The sequence below is a fragment of the Danio rerio genome, chromosome 20 (assembly GCF_049306965.1).
Source record: "Danio rerio strain Tuebingen ecotype United States chromosome 20, GRCz12tu, whole genome shotgun sequence".
Classification (NCBI taxonomy): domain Eukaryota; kingdom Metazoa; phylum Chordata; class Actinopteri; order Cypriniformes; family Danionidae; genus Danio; species Danio rerio.
Genome location: NC_133195.1, coordinates 2368323 through 2385000, shown reverse-complemented (window position 1 = coordinate 2385000; position 16678 = coordinate 2368323). Strand labels below are relative to the sequence as shown.

General features: G+C 39.3%; 1 protein-coding gene across 49 annotated transcripts in view; it reads left to right on the top strand.

Annotated features, from left to right (window-relative positions):
• Positions 1-16678, top strand: part of wu:fi46h04 — a 132646-nt gene that overhangs the window by 109452 nt on the left and 6516 nt on the right. For 8 of the 49 annotated variants that reach the window (XM_073933992.1, XM_073933985.1, XM_073933989.1 and 5 more), the window contains 6 exons: positions 3173-3331; positions 7704-7823; positions 10030-10083; positions 13320-13769; positions 15747-15875; positions 16345-16443. In XM_073933992.1, the coding sequence (XP_073790093.1) occupies positions 3173-3331; positions 7704-7823; positions 10030-10083; positions 13320-13769; positions 15747-15875; positions 16345-16443 (1011 nt within the window). Of the gene's footprint in view, positions 1-3172; positions 3332-7703; positions 7824-10029; positions 10120-13319; positions 13770-15746; positions 15876-16344; positions 16444-16678 lie in introns of all 49 variants that reach the window. The other 41 variants (XM_073934000.1, XM_073933995.1, XM_073933996.1 and 38 more) reach the window with 11 other exon arrangements.

Sequence of the window (16678 nt, the reverse complement as noted above, 5' to 3'; positions counted from 1 at the left end):
ATAGATTGATTGATTGATTGATTGATTGATTTTGAGGAGTTTTTTATAAACCTGATATTGCTAGTATTACACTACCTGACAAAAGTCTTGTTGCGGATCCCAGTTGTAAAAGCAACACATAATATCTTAAATTCTAGTTGATCATTTGGAAGCAGAAGGTCGATTTTCGCATCAATCATCTGCTGATCTGCATCCCAATCAACACAAATACTGCAGAAGACATACTGGAATCCACATGGAGCCAAGATTCTCACAGAAATCAGTCAAGTTTGGTGAAGGTAAAATCATGGTTTGGGGTTGCATTCAGTATGGGGGCGTGCGAGAGATCTGCAGAGTGGATGATCAACATCAACAGCCTGAAGGATCAAGACATTTGTGCTGCTCATTACATTACAAACCACAGGAGAGGGACAATTCTCCAGCAGGATAGCGCTCCTTCTCATACTTCAGCATCCACATCAAAGCTCCTGAAAGCAGAGAAGGTGAAGCTGCTCCAGGATTGGCCAGCCCAGTCACCAGAGATGAACATTATTGAGCATGTCTGGGGTAAGATGAAGGAAGAGGTGTTGAAGATGAACAGAAAGAGTCTTGATGAGCTCTGGGAGTCCTGCTGAACGCTTTCTTCTTCATTCCAGATGACTTTATTAATCAGTGATTTGAGTCAGTGCAGAGATGTATGGATGCAGTCCTCCAAGCTCATGATGGAGTCAGACACAATATTCATTCTGTCTCCACTGCAGCAGGACTTTATATTCTATACTGGACATTATTTCTGTTCAGTGATGAGACTTTAGTCCAAGCAGAGTCAGACCTTACTGTCCTAATGAAATCATTAATAATCAAGGCATGATCATGTTTTATTGTGCTCAAATATATGTCATCTAGAGGCCTTTGCCTTTCATATAAGCCACTTCTGATACCAAATGATCAACTAGTTATTATTTGCTGTTCCCAAAACATGGATGGGCGAAAAGACTTTAGTCAGGTAGACTAAATAAAAGAGTATTTTGTCATTTGAATTGATTTTGCTCTAACATTGTCTAATCATTTTGTGTTTCGATCAAATAATCCAAATCGAGCTACTGATGCTCATGCAAATAGATTGATGTTCAATAAAAGTAAAACAACGGCATCACAGTGTCAGCATACTGATGACTCTAAAACAAGGGTGTCCGATCCTGTTCCTACAGATCTACCTTCCTGCAGAGTTTAGCAGCGACTCTGAACAACCTCTAATAAACAACTAAACCATTTAAGCAGGATCTGAAGGAACACTTGGTTATAAATACAGGTGTGTTTGATTAAGGTTGCAGCTGAACTCTGCAGGAAGGTAGATCTCCAGGACCAGGATTGTGCACCACTGCTCTAAAAACACTAGTGGGTGTTTCCACATTTTGACACACTGGTCGCACGCTCAGACTGGCATTTAGTGGGCGTCTTTGGCACAGGCACAGTGTTTTACTGCACCGCTCCAGTCCTCAGTGTGTACACAAGTCCTGCCTCACTGCTGACCTCTGACCTGACCCTCGTAATCCCATCATTACACCAGGATCAAACACCTTTGGGATTACCAGCCTCCTTCAAACCACTCAAAGAAAGTTTGAGGATGTTTCCTGTTGACTGGACCGCTTATTTGAGTGAGGGATAGATGTACAGAAAATTGAGCTGCTCTTAGGTGTGTCAGATGAATTATAAACACCTGCATAAGGTATTGCTTTATGTACAGCATGACTTTTAGTGGTCTTTGCTCAGAGGTTAAATAAGCGCCTGAGCATCGCTATGTTGTTTTTGCAGACATTCAGATTCTGTGCAAACAATAACTAATGAAACAAACTACAAATAAGCTCCTTTTAAGCCAGAGAGCTTTTCAAAATGATGTTACACCCCTTCAGGTTGAAGAATTAACTACACTGTAAAACCCAATAAGTGGAGGTAACTTAAACCGTTTGAGGAAACCGATTGCAACAAACCATTTAAGTTCTAAAGCTAATCCTAATGAGTACTGTGAACTTAATCCGTTTGAGTAATCGAAGCTATTTGAGCACAGTTAACTCCAATAAATGAAGAGAACTCAAACCAACTGAGCACTGTAAAGCCAAATAAGTTAAGGCAACTCAAACCGTTTGAGGAAACTGATTTCTGCAAGTTAAAAAACGAATCTATGTGAGTACTGTGAACTTACTCCATTTAAGATGAAGTACTCATGACCTTCAACACTGAGTTCAAAACTCTTTACAAATGAGTTGAATTAACTTTTAGTACATTTTGAGTTAACTACACTCATTTCATTATGCAAAGTCGACTGTTGGGTTTTACAGTGTAATAAACATAAATCTTGATTTTTTTTTCCCTTTAGTTTTCAACAATTTCGCCCAAAGAACAAATTGGTGTGATGCACCACAGCAGCGTTTCTCAAAGGACGACCAGCTCTGCACATTTCTGTCTCCTTAACCAAACACACCAGATTCAGATCATCAGCTCATAATCAGAGACTGAAAGACCTGAAATAGGTGTGACAGACAAAGGAGACATCCAAGACACATGCAGTGCTGGTGCTCTTCCAGCCACGTGGTTGAGAAACACTGTACTTCAGAGCACACTTCTTTGGTTACAAATAGCTCGAATTGAATGGTGGTGAGGTCGTTTTGAATGAAGTCTGGCATATCCAGAGGTTTGTTTGAGTAATTCCAAACAGTTTACCAAAGTCTGTGCTGATGAACCGTCTCAAACCACCAAAGCAAACTCTGAATAACTCTGTTTCAGTCGAATTTTGTGTCACATTAAACATTAAAATGAGTTTTTCTGTTTTAATTAGGCATGGGCCTTGAAAACGGTTATCATCACACGCCTAGTTTCACTAAAAGCTGAAGTCTGTATCTCTGTCCCTCACACACTTATTTTCATTTACGTCAAATTAATAGTGGCGTCCAACATTATTACAGCGCAATAAAAGATCTTAAGATTGTCATGTTCACCAAACTAAACGAGAATATTTGCTAAATATTATTTGAAGATTATTCTGGAGGCTGCGGTCAGTCAGTCAGGTGTGCAGTGAGGCTGGACTCTTTACCGTGGTTCAGGTCTCTCCATGACTAATGTGCTGGTTGTTGGTTGTCCCTCTGTCCTCCCCCCGCCTGCCTGCCTGTCCCCTGTGCTGCTGCGGGCCCTTCAGGACTTGGATAAGACCCAGGAGGATGTGTTGAAACATCAGGCTAGCATTAGCGAGCTAAAGCGCAGTTTTATGGAGGCTGCGCCCGAGCCCAGGCCCAGTCAGTGGGACAAGCGCCTGACGGGCAGCCCTGCCACCACCCTGCGCCTGCAGGCTCCAGGGGTATGTGTGCTTCTGCTCGGGATACGGACCCTCTGCATGCCTCTTCGTCCTGCCCTCCTCGCTCTCAGATCAGGGGTCTCTGTGTGTTTCCGCTGCATGCTGCTAGGCCTGTCACGATAGTCAGTAGCAGTGCTGCACCATATTGGAAAAACACCAGCCCAAATGAGCTCAAGTCTGCAGCCCACCAACAGAATAATTCATGATTCACGAATAACGTTAAAGCCATTTTACAAGGACATCTTTGCTTATTTATATGCTGTTTTGTGATCATTATATAAACACAGACATAAATTCATCTTAAAATGACGACATTGCTTATCGCAGTCATTTTAATGATGATATATCACACAGCAAAATTGACTTATCGTGACGGGCCTTCTGGGACAGTTGGGAAAATGTTAAGTGAAATTAGTGCTCATGTTATTGAATTCACTTTAAAGCCTTGTTAACGGCGACACCTGTGGCTGTTCAGTGAACTGCAGCCGGAAACTTCTTTCTCATGCAAATGCACTCAAATGTGATTTAATGCGCTGAAAAGGTTAATTTCTTCTATGATTATATGTAAATACCTCTGAGTTTAAATATTAATAATGATAGTCCAGATCAGTGGTTATGACCCACATTGGGGGTCGCCGAAGTTTCTCACTCTAGTTTTAGAGTTACTTAATTATTGACATTTGATTGTACTATTTTAACAATCATTTAAAGTGTATTTAATTACAGCTTTGAAAAGGTAAACATTAAAGTAATTTATTGTCAAATATCTACCTTTACTATAAGCACCACCTACTGTCGGGAAGTGGGTAGTTCACCCAAAAATTGAACGTTATATTATTATTTACTATTACTATTTCATTTGCTCGAAAACCCCATTTGAGTTTCTTTCTCCTGTTAAAAACAATAGAAGATATTTGAAAGAAAACCGGTAACCATTGACTTCCAAAGTATTACTTTTTCTTGCTATGGAAGTCTATGGTTACCGGTATTTAGCTTTCTTTTAAGTATTTTATTTTGTGCTCAATAGAATAAAGAAAGTCATTAAGGTTTGGAATCACTTGAGATTAAAACAATTAATTTAACTACTGGGTAATATTAAGTAGATTTACTACTACTGATTAATATTAATTATTTACATTTACTTATTAGTTCATATGGTTCGGGTTAGGGTGCAGGTCAGGTTCAGTCTTAGTTTTATGTAATTATGCATGCTATTAAAGTATGCAAATAAAACTTTCTATCGAAGTCAATGGTTACCGATTTCCTTTAAAATATCTTCTTTGGTGCACAACAGAATAAAGAAAGTCATTAAGGTTTGGAATCACTTGAGGTTGAAACAGTTAATTTAACTACTGAGAAATATTAAGTACATTTGCTTATTACTTTATATGGTTTAGGGTAGGACGCAGGTTAGGTTTAGTGTTAGTTTCATGTAATTATCCATAATAAAGTAAGCAAATAAAACATCTTAAACCCCTTTATGAGTTTCTTTCTCCTGTTGAACACATTAGAAGATATTTTAAAGAAAGCTGCAAACCGGTAACCATTGACTTCCATAGTATTTGTTTTTCTTACTATGGAAGTCAATGGTTACCGGTTTTCTTCAAAATAGCTTCTATTGTGCGCAACAGAATAAAGAAACTCATTAGGGTTTGGAATAATTTAAGGTTTAAACAGTTCATTTAACTACTGAGTAATATTAATTGCTTACATTTACTTATTACTTTATATAGTTCGGGTTAGGGCACAGGTCAGGTTTAGTGTTAGTTTCATGTTAATATGCATCTTATTAAAGTAAGCAAAAAATATCTTAAAATAAAGGCCCAGCAAAAATAAATACCGCATGAACATATGTACTAATATAACATATTAAATCATGCTTTTGTATGCGCAAAACAAAAGTATATATTTTTTTCTTTTAGCACAATTGAAGATACAAACAAATCACATTTTATACCCGAATTGAAAAATGTCGATTATATCATTATTTACTCTTTTATTTGTTCGAAACCCCCATTTGAGTTTCTTTCTCCTGTTGAACACAATAGAAGATAATTTAAAGAACACTGAAAACCGGTAACTATTGACTTGCATAGTATTTGTTTTTCCTACTATAAAAGTCTGGTTACCGATTTTCAACTTTCTTCAGATTTTTATTTTTTTGCTCAACAGAATAAAGAAACTTATTAAGGTTTGGAATCACTGAAAGTTGAAACTATTTAACCTCTGAGTAATATTAATGAATTTGACTTTTTGCTTTATATGGTTCAGGTTAGGGTGCAGGTCAGGTTTAGTGTTATTAAATGAAGTAAATAAAGCATCTTGAAATAAAGCCTTGGCAAATCTAAATTAACATATTAGCAAATGACGCATGAACATATGTACTGATATAGCAGCTAAACAAAAGTACAATTTTAGCACTATGAAGCCGTGCATGGTCTTGAGTGTCTCTTAATGAAATTATTTAGATGATCGCATTCCCAGCGTAAGCCCCGTTAGCATGAGATGCCTAGCTAACACCTGTCACTCCTGACGTCACAATGCACTATTGTCTAAGTGGATTTACAAAGACTACCCATAATCCCAGCTGTCTCACGGATACACACACACACACATACACGCACGGCTCCTATCCTCTACATCAGCCAATAGGAGGGCAGCGTTGAGTCTGATTGGTTGTTCTTCATGCTGCCGCTGCTCTTTCTGTTTTCTTCATGTGTATATATATGCTGTTCTGTTGTTTTCTCTCGCTGTTTCTTGTGTTAGCCGAACGCTTCTTCTCTCGTTGTTTAGGTTTGCTGCTCTTCTCAGTTGCAGTTTTTACTCACACAGTGTCTCTTTCAGCTGCACATGTGATGATGCTGCCTCTGTGTTTCACAATCACTGGTTTCTTTGTCAGTGTTGATGATCAGCTCCTGCTGGAGACTTGGTTGCACATTTATGCCTGTTTGCGTGTTTATTTCTTTATTTTTGTGATTGCAAATGCTTTTCATTCTCTTCACGTTGAAATGCTTTGACTGCAGCTCCTTCAGTGTGTGTGTGTGTGTGTGTGTGTGTGTGTGTGTGTGTGTGTGTGTGTGTGTGTGTGTGTGTGTGTGTGTTTGTGTGTGCTGGTTCTGGTGGTTTATGAGAACAGAGATTTGTATAATGTGAGCTAGGTAGTACTTTGTTGAGGTGTTTTATGAGGACTTTAGCTTAAGAATCGTTCTAAGTGAGTTGTTGTGACATTCAGAAGTGTGAGGGTTGGGTTTAGTGGTGCAGTAGAGCTGTACAGTAGCTCTTTACTGTATAAAAGACATTACACCTCTGGAGAGTCCTCATGAAACATCAAAAGCAAGGTGTTTGTGTGTGTTTGTGTGTGTGTGTGTGTGTGTGTGTGTGTGTGTGTGTGTGTGTGTGATTGAATATGTGCATGTGTGTGCTTATGTGTGTGTGTGTGTGTGTGTGTTTGTGTGAGTGTGTACATCTGTGTATGTGCGTGTTCGTGTACATGTGTATGCATTTATGTATGTGTGCATGTAGACGTCTGTCCGGTGTGCATACATGTATGTGTGCATGCCTGTGTGTGTGTGTGTGTGTGTGTGTGTATGTGTGTGTACATGTCTGTGCACATTTGTGTACGTGTGTACGTGCAATTGTGTGTGTGCATGCATGTATATGTGCGTGCGTGTGTGTGTACATGTTTGTGCACGTTTGTGTGTGTGTGTGTGTGTGTGTGTGTGTGTGTGTGCATACATGCATCAATGCGTGTACCTGTGTACGTATGTGTGTTGATGTGTTTACTTGTGTGTTTGCAAGTGCATGTGTGTGTGTAAATGTGTGTCTGCATACATGTATATGTGCATGCATGCGTGCGTGCGTGTGTGTGTGTTTGCATGCATTTGTGTTCATGGGTGTGTACTTTTGTGTGAGTGTAAATGTCTGTGTGTGTTTGTGTGTGCACGCATTTTTGTACGTGTGTGTGTATGTGTGAGTGTATATGTGTGCATATGCTCGTATGTGTGTGTGTGTGTGTGGGTGTAAATGTGTTTCTACGTGCGTGCATGCGTGTGCCTGTGCGTGTTTACGTGTGTGTGTGTGTGTGTGTGTGTGTGTGTGTGTGTTTGCAAGTGCATACGTGTGTGTATGTTTGTGTGCCTGTTGTATACATGCGAGCATGCGTGTGTGCGCGCGTGTGTGTGTGTGTGTGTGTGTGTGTGTGTGTGTGTGTGTGTGTGTGTGTGTGTGTGTGCGCGTGCATGTATTAGTAGTTGTTCTTTCCTCACTGAAGTGCTTCTGTGTTTCTCTTGTTTCTTCTCTCTCTCTGTGTGTGTGTTTGTGTGTGTGTTGCTGTCCTCTCCTCTGCTTGTCTGGTGATGTGCTGTGGTCACTGTAGAGTTTAGAAGAGGAGCTCACCTCTCTGTTTCTGAGTAAGGCCTGTTTCTCGGCTCTGTCTGGCTCCTGCAGTGCCGCTGCTGCTCCAGCAGAGGGCAGGAGAGTCTCAGCTCAGCCCGAGGTGCCGCTTCTCTCTCCATTTCTGCCTGCTCCTCCTGAAAACTAAAGTTCATGCTCAGATCTGACAGTAGAGTCTGAAGAACACTGTGATGCTTCAGAAATGAGCAGAGAGTAGTGATGAAGCAACTCTTTACTTGCTCATTCAGCTTTATAATCATCACATAACACACATCATGAATATTGTGTGCATGCTGATGACAACTGACATTAAGAGTCATTCCCTTGATTGTCATTTTAAGTGCAAAGATGACATTGATTGAGATGTCTTTGCCAAGAAAACATATCTCGTCATAAATCTGTCATTAACATGATTGCCACGAGGCCATTGTACTTGTGTCCTGAATGTAACTGCATCGTTCATATTTTTCTTGATCTCAACTACAGCCATACAAATTAAATTAGTCATTAAAATGTCATTTAATATTAATGATATAACATTTTTGACACTTTTAATGAGAAGTTTAATTATGAATTCAGTTTGTTCTACTGAAAAAGTGATCAGAAAAGTATTAATGACACCATTATAATGGTCTCAAGACAATTATGTTTATGACAGATTTATGACAAGTTTTGTAGTCTTGATAATGTCAAGTTGTCATGACAAAGGCATCTCATAATTGCATTTTAAATCTGAGCGAGTGACACAATAACAGCTGTAATAAGCAGCAATTTTCTCATTCTTGCTATGTCATATCATGATTATAAATATGCCATAACAGCCTTATGAACACTCCCTTCAACCCGAAATTACATTTGACAGAAACCAAAATACTAAATAATAATAATAAAATGAACACTTTAAGGTGCAGTATGTAAGTTTGACACCCAGTGGCTGAACTAGGTATTGTACTCCTGGAGCAAAACACATTCACCCGGCTCCTCCTTTGACGAGTCCACACACGCTCAGGTTGCCAGATTGACATGAGTGTGCATGACTATCCAGCCTAAAGGCTGATTTAAGTCATAAATAAAAACAACAGCACACACTAGAAGGAATATTTTCTATACTAAAGGAGTTTTTGTCCTAACAAACACCGTAAATTTATATTTTAGAAACGGCTTCTAGTTCTCACAACAACAGAAAACTGACAATGATCAGCTCAGGTGCACCTCATGAGCTTTATTCAGTGTTAAATGCTAATAATGTGAGTGTGAATGCCATTTTGCATCACATTTATTACCATACTACTGAAAGCAGCAGCGGATAGTTCACCTCAGATCTGGAAAATAAAATAAATTAAACTCTAGAACTGTGATTCAGTGCAAACCAACACATATCAGTGATTCAGCATCTACATTTAATCATGTTAACGAGGTTTAATATGTGTTAATTAGATTATAAACCTTGCCATTCGTCTGGAGTGCAGTGAGTGCACTATTCTGTGCTTCTGAATGGCTGCATTTACATTTCTGTCGTGTTTCGTCTGGTGCAAACAGCCAAATTGCTCATCACTGCAAATCTCGTCATGTAGCGTGTTGTTAGGACACGGGCTTACAATGCAACATGCTCACATAATGTTCACGCTTGTAATATTTATATTATTTGCTAATAATAAGCCCCTCATGTGGAACTCTGAATCTGCGTTTCATTTCGGAGTCTGCTACTGTCCAACAGAGGTCACATTTCGGTCGCAGACACATGCTTTCAGAGCCTTTCTGAATGAATAAATCAAATATGCTACTTTCCACCAAGGCAACCCTGGCTGCTGGAATATAATTGGCTAAACTGGCATTGGGTGGGTTAAATGACCAAAACATAGACAGCCATTCCGGCACGTAACAAGAATGTTCACTGAGCATGTTTCTGAAATATCTGCAGACATATTATGGTATTTTATGCTATAAAAGAGTCAAAAACTCACATACAGCACTTTTAACAATCACATTTCCCACTATTAATGTTGAAATCTTCACATTTCAATTCACAAAGAGGATAAACCACTAAATTACCACTAAATCGGGTCATCCCTTCACTGTATGAAGTCAGACTGGGCATAAACTTAAGCTAACAACATCCTCTAGTTTCATCTTTGCCGTTGTGTATGTGTGAATCTTCTAGTTGTGTGTGTGCAAGTTTGTGTGTGTGAGAGATCTTCTGTTAAACCTCAGAGAGTGTTTACACCTGCTCTTTCAGCCACGGGTGTAAATATATATGTGTGTGTGTGTGTGTGTGTGTCTTAAACCGTGTGTCCTATGGTTATCTTCAGGCTCCACAGATCAGCTCTTCTCTCCCCGAGGCCGACCGCAGAGACGCCAGCAAGGTGCTCCAGCGTCCTCCTCCAGCTAACCTCACCTGCGTAAAACACACACACGCCTAACACTCTCACACACACTTCTCATCTGTTTTCCATTGCAGACGCTCTCCATCTCGCCAGATCCATCATTCATCCATCTGTCTGTCCGTCCATCTGCTCATCTTTCAGCTTGTCATGATTGTGTCTCTCTCGTTCTGTTGCTTGCGGATTATATGTGTGTGTGTCAGTGTTTATGGACCTTAGTCACATGTTTGAGTTCACACTCAAATGAGAGCAGTGCTGCGAGCCGCAGATGTGGAGTGTGTTCACTGAGATCTTCCTTAAAGGCTAAAGATTTAAATATTTGACCAATGTGTTTAAATATAGTCAAGTACTTTTTTAAATGTAAGTGTTTTCAACACATTTTTAAACATAATACTGTTAATCGGCCATTTCTAATAGTTAATTTCTTTTGTCTTCGTGATGACAGTTGTTATCACCAGCTCGCTCCCGACCACACCATAAAAGGGATCAGATACACAAAAAGCTATTAATGAAATAAAGATTTATTAAAGGGAATAACAAAGTATAACAAACTGGCTAAGGATTTAAAATAAATAAGAAATCAACTGAAATTCAGCTGTAAAAAAAACATAAGATGGTGAAACAAAAGAGTTGGAACAAAATCACCTGTCTGGGGAATAAATCCTGGTTTATACTTCTGCGTCAAGTGATCAGCGTGACCCACGGTGCATGCAACGCGCGTAACTGTACATTTATACTTCTGCGCGCTGTTGGTCTGCATTAACACTTTCGAAACACTAGTTGGCAGTGAGGTGTAAATGTTCCTCTGTGTCGAGTTTCTTCGCTGCTGTTCTGTTTTTTCTGAACACTTCCTGAATGTACAAGTGGCTCAAACTCGCTCATTTTGAGGCAGGAACCGGCGGACGTGCAACAACTTTAACTATGATGTAAACCCAAAACAAAACTTTCCATCTGGAGCTCCTTCACGGGACTCCACACTTGTAAACAAACATCCCTTCGGGCTCGTTTTACTCTCGGTCCCGCCCAGACTCGTCAGCGCTACCAAGCTGACCAATCACAGAGCTCGCGCTACGCGTAGTTGCGAGGTGTAGTTACATTTTTTGAGAGGTGCACGTCAGTGACGCCGACAGCCACAGCGTAGGGCTATGCGTCAGCACGTAGGCAGTGCTGTAGCATACACGTGCACTTGACGTAGAAGTATGAATCAGCCTTAACGGTCCATCAGAGGAAGTGCCGTTCTTCACAAAAAGTTCAAATATATCCTACAGAGACCCAAAGAAATTTCTTTCGTTTTCTTTTTTTTTTTTTTTTTTTCTGTGATTTTTATTTATTTATTTATTTTTTTATTTTACATCCTTTGTAAAATAAAAAATCTACAATTTAAAGTTTTTACATTTTTTGTTTTTAGTTTTAATTTTACAACATGTCCGCTGTAGTGGACCACAGGACCATTTTAGTTTGAAACGACAGCCAAACTCAGTCAACAAAACTGGACAGGATATGGCTGTAAAGGGATATTAATCCAATGTTAATATAACAAAAACTAAACTAAAGCCATTTTTTTTTCCTTTTGAATTGAAATTCCTGAAACAGTTTAGTCTGAAACAAAGCCGAAATGACTCAGGCCCCGTTTACACTAGTTTAAAAACGCCGTTTTAGATTAAAAACGATCCGCGTCCACACTAGCTTTCACCTAGCGTTTCTGAACATATCTCCGTCCACACTACGCCACCAATAGCGTATATCACGTGATTATTCGCGCACTCTGGGCATGCGCGTTCTAGCGTATATATTCAGCTGCTCTTGTAAAAAAGGCAGAGTTTAACTGCACAATGGCGCCTAAAACAGACAATAGTGCAAACAGCGCTCCCATTTCTGTGTCCATGTTGTTGTTTACAGTAAATTCTGGTCTGCTGTCTTCCGGTAGCGTTAAAGCCATGTGTTATAGTCATGTGATAGGGGCTTGACGAATAAGGGAAGGATAAGCAATGACACTAAAGCCCCAATCAGGAAGCGAATGTCAGCAGCCCCGCCTCCGTATTCAGATGTCTCCCATAGCAAAACTTAGCGTTTTAAAACTGAGGCCCCGTTTACACTAATGCGTTTTCGTTTTAAAACGCATACATTTTGCTAAGGTTACACCATCTGTCCACACTACACCGGAGTTCTCAAGTGCTGAAAACGGAGCGTTTCGAAAACGCTGGAGAGGCCGTTTTCATTCTGAAACGCTGCTGCTCCGTCTCAGTGTGGATGAAGGAAAACGGAGACATTTGAATACGGAGGCGGGACTGCTGAGATTCGCTACCTGATTGGGGCTTTTGTGTCATTGCGTATCCTTTCCTTATTCGTCAAGCCCCTATCACATGACTTTAACACATGGCTTTAACGCTACCAGAGGACAGTACTGTAAACAACAACATGGACACAGAAATGCGAACGTTGTTTGCACTATTGTCTGTCCATTGTGCAGTTATTCATTTGTTACGTTTAGTAACTCGACCTCGTCGTCTGTCCACAAAAATACCTCTCTTGCTTTCTTTGCCATCGCGTTTAATGTTCAACCGGCGTTTGTTGACTAACAATAACCAAATGCCGAGCGAGACGCATGCTTTGTTTATACTAGAATGCGCATGCCCAGAGTGCGCGAATGATCACGTGATATACGTTTTTGGTGGCGTAGTGTGGACGGAGATATGTTCAGAGACGCTAGGTGAAACGCTAGTGTGGACGCGGATCATTTTTGATCTAAAACGCTGTTTTAAAACTAAAAGGCACTAGTTTAAACAGGGCCTAAAACTACTGTAAACAGGGCCTCAGGGCTCTCTCTCAGGGTATATCAGCTATGTGTGAACTCTTGAATGGTGCTCTAAAAAGTAGTTGTTCGTGAATGCATGTGAACCCTGTGTAGGCATTTTCCAAAGCTATAATGGTTTCTGAGAAACACTTTCAAGATTAGATCCTGCTTCAAGGATTAGCCATTTAGCTGCTTCTCCAGTAAACGCATCTCATTGAACACACTCATTCATCCCTGCATCACAGCCTTGCTTTTGTTTGCATGTACAGGATACTGACTTTGACTAAGGTCTGCACAAGTTTGTTTCCTTCAGTTTGTTTTTAAGTTATTTTCTTCCTGTGGTCATCGTTTGTTTTTTTGCTTTCTCTCTCCATCCCTTGTTTGTGTGTGTGTGTGTGTGTGTGTGTGTCGTTGTCTGGTGTAGAGCACAGAGGTCAAACCTGAGGTCAACGGTCAGCCAGAGGTTGTAGAAGTCGTGGAAGAAACCGTGGTCATCGAGGAGGTGGTCAAAGCCAAGCCCAAAAGTCCCACTCCTGAACCAGAGAGCGCGGCGCAGGACCGCAGTTTATCGTCCGACAGCGAGAGTGAAGACGAGGCTGAGTATCACGCGCACACGCCCAGCATCTCAGTCCAGCTGATCAAAGAAGAGCCAGAGGAGGAGCTTAACCAACAAGCCCCGCCCTCTGAGCCTGAGCCAATCACAGAAACAGAGCCAGCAGTCCCTGCCCCCTCTGCACAAACCGAAGAGGATGAAGCTCCCAATGGACACTCCCCCATTCCAGAAGCCCCGCCCACTGAGACAGAAGAGGAGGAGCCTCACATCGTCAATGGCGGCGTTTCTCGAGTGGAAACGGAGGTTATTTGTTGTTCGGAGGTAATTTTTAATATCAGTTTCAGAGGCCGCCGCCGCTCTTCTTCTCCTCCATTTCCCAAAATCCTTCCCGGATCAAGATCTCTTCAAGCACAGGCTGCTCCTCTTCACCTTTTTTCTCGAAGGAAGAGATCGTAGTATTAAAATAAACAAGCGTTTTGTCTGCTTAAACATCAGTCATTCCATCCTATCGCCTTTTTACGTTGATTTTATTCCTTTATATTCACACACACACACACACACACACTAATACACAGGCTTTTAAAGAGTGTATATTGTACATTGCATGTTGTGTGTCAGTGCATGGTTTTTGTGTAGTGTAGCTTGTTCGATATCCTGATTACTGTACGTTGAGTCTGTTAGTAGACAAACAAGTGCTGATTTGAACACACAACACGGTAAATCAGGGTGTAACAATATGTTTTAACAATTTAACAATGCTATAAACAAAGCCAAACAAGAGTTAAAATGGTATCATTTTCTGAAAAATAAAGTAATTGTAAATAGTAAAAAATTATAATATGTTAATTTAGGCTTTATATCTGACTTACTTTATATCTGAAAAACATCTAAATATGGTTTTCAATTCAATTAATTTTTGTATTTTCAATGTATCGTTACACCCTAAATTATTGTGAGTGTTTTGAAGCGCAGTATGTTGAAATTTTTCTGATACAGCATCCATTCTGCTCTGTGTGTGTGTGTGTGTGTGTGTGTGTGTGTGTGTGTGTGTGTGTGTGCGTGTGCGTGTGCGTGTGCGTGTGTGTGTGTGTTTGTGTGTGTGTGCGCGTGTGTGTACGTGCGTGCGTGCTTTTGCTTGTGCATGTGCTGTTTTATCAACACTACCAAAGAGCTCAGAAACCAAAGCTCCACTAATACATGTCACACACACTTTTGGGTTTGTTTTATTTAATGTATATTTTTATATTATTTATGATTTTTTATATCTATTTTCAACACCTTTGGGGTGTATTTATTTTTGTATTATTATTTTGGACACTTTTGCGGTTGTTTTTTTACATATATTTTTTACATTATTTTTGGGGGTTTTATATATACAGTAACAGTTATTTTTTAAAATAGTTTTAACACTTTTGGGTTTGTTTTTCATTTCTTTTGTATATTATGTTTTATATATATATATATATATATATATATATATATATATATATATATATATATATATATATATATATATATATATATATATAAAAACACGTTTGTGCTTATTTTTTATTATTTTATTATTTTATTATTTTTTTGCCTATTATTATTATTAATAATATCAATTTTATATATATGTTTTTGACACTTTGGCTTGTTTTTATTATTATTTTCATTACTCGAGACTTGTTTTATTATTTCTTTTTATTTTAATAATTCTTCCGTTGTATTTTTTTTATATTTTTGACACTTTTGAGCTTGTTTTTATTTCCTTTTATAGGAATTGTTTTTAATATATTTTAACACTTTTGGTCTTGTTTTTTATTTTATTATTAATATTATCATTATTATTTTGTTTTTATATATTTTTTGACACTTTTGGGCTTGTTTTTTGACACTTGTTTTATTATTTATTTTTATTTTATTATTTTATTGGGTGTTTTTTTTTTACCCTTTTGTGCTTGTTTTTATATTAATTTTTTATTATTATTGGTATTATTTTTGTTTTTTACATATATATTTTCAACACATTTCGGCTTTTTTATTATTTTGGACATGTCTGTTTTTTTATATTATTATTATTATTATTTTGTTATAATTATTATTACATAATTTTTTCTTTATATATTGTACACATTCGTGCTCGTTGTTTTTATCTGAGGCTGCTGTAGGCTGCATGCTTTCTACCAAAGAGGTGTAGTTCATAGTGGTTCTTTTCTGCAGTCTGCATGAGCTGGTGTTGGTGTGTGTGTGTGCTGTTAGCAGTGTTTGTGTAGTTTTATTGTCATTATATTCACTCTCTCTGTCTCTCCGTAGCCTCCAGTTGTGAAGACGGAGATGGTGACCATTTCAGACACGTTTGCAGCGCAGAAGACGGAGATCTCCACTAAAGAGGTGCCCATCGTTCACACCGAGACCAAGACCATCACCTATGAAGCTGCGCAGGTAACACAACATCAGAACTTCAGCATTCAGACACAAGAAACCAAGGTTGATTTTGTATTTTTTTTAGATTTAAAGGGCACCTCTTATGCAACAATCACTTTCATTAGAGGTTTAAACACTGAAGCGGTGTGTGAATATTATAGCCAGCTTCTAATAATAAACATGAGTTAATTATATTGTATGTAATGAGACAGTCTGCAGGAACACTTTGATTGACATTCCCCCTATGTACGTGTCATCAGAGGGGGAAACCCCACCCACTAGTGACCATCTCTCCCTCATTAGCATAAACAGCCCTGAGTGTGAAGCAGCCGTCTGTCCATTAGAGTTTGAGTCTGCATCTTGTCAGACTACTGGCTGCTTGCGATGTTGCCAAATGTGAATGAAGCTGTTAGTTGTCTTGAATGCAGAGTGATGCAGCTGTGGCCAGTGTGTGATGCTCAGTGTGTGTTCGGTGTTTGATTGACAGCTGGATGGTAATGGAGACGGAGAGCCTGGTGTCCTCATGACTGCCCAAACCATCACCTCTGAGTCTCTCTGCACCACCACCACCACACACATCACCAAGGTAACTCCCAAACACATAATGAGACAACACACACACACCACCACGTTAACACACACTCACAACCATGGCAACATGCACACATACACACACACATCACCAAAATAACACACACATTACCATGGTAACACATGCACATAACCAAGATAACATGCTCAAACACACACACACACACGCATCACACAGATAAAACGCACATTACCAAGGTAACACCCAAACACACACATCACCAATATAA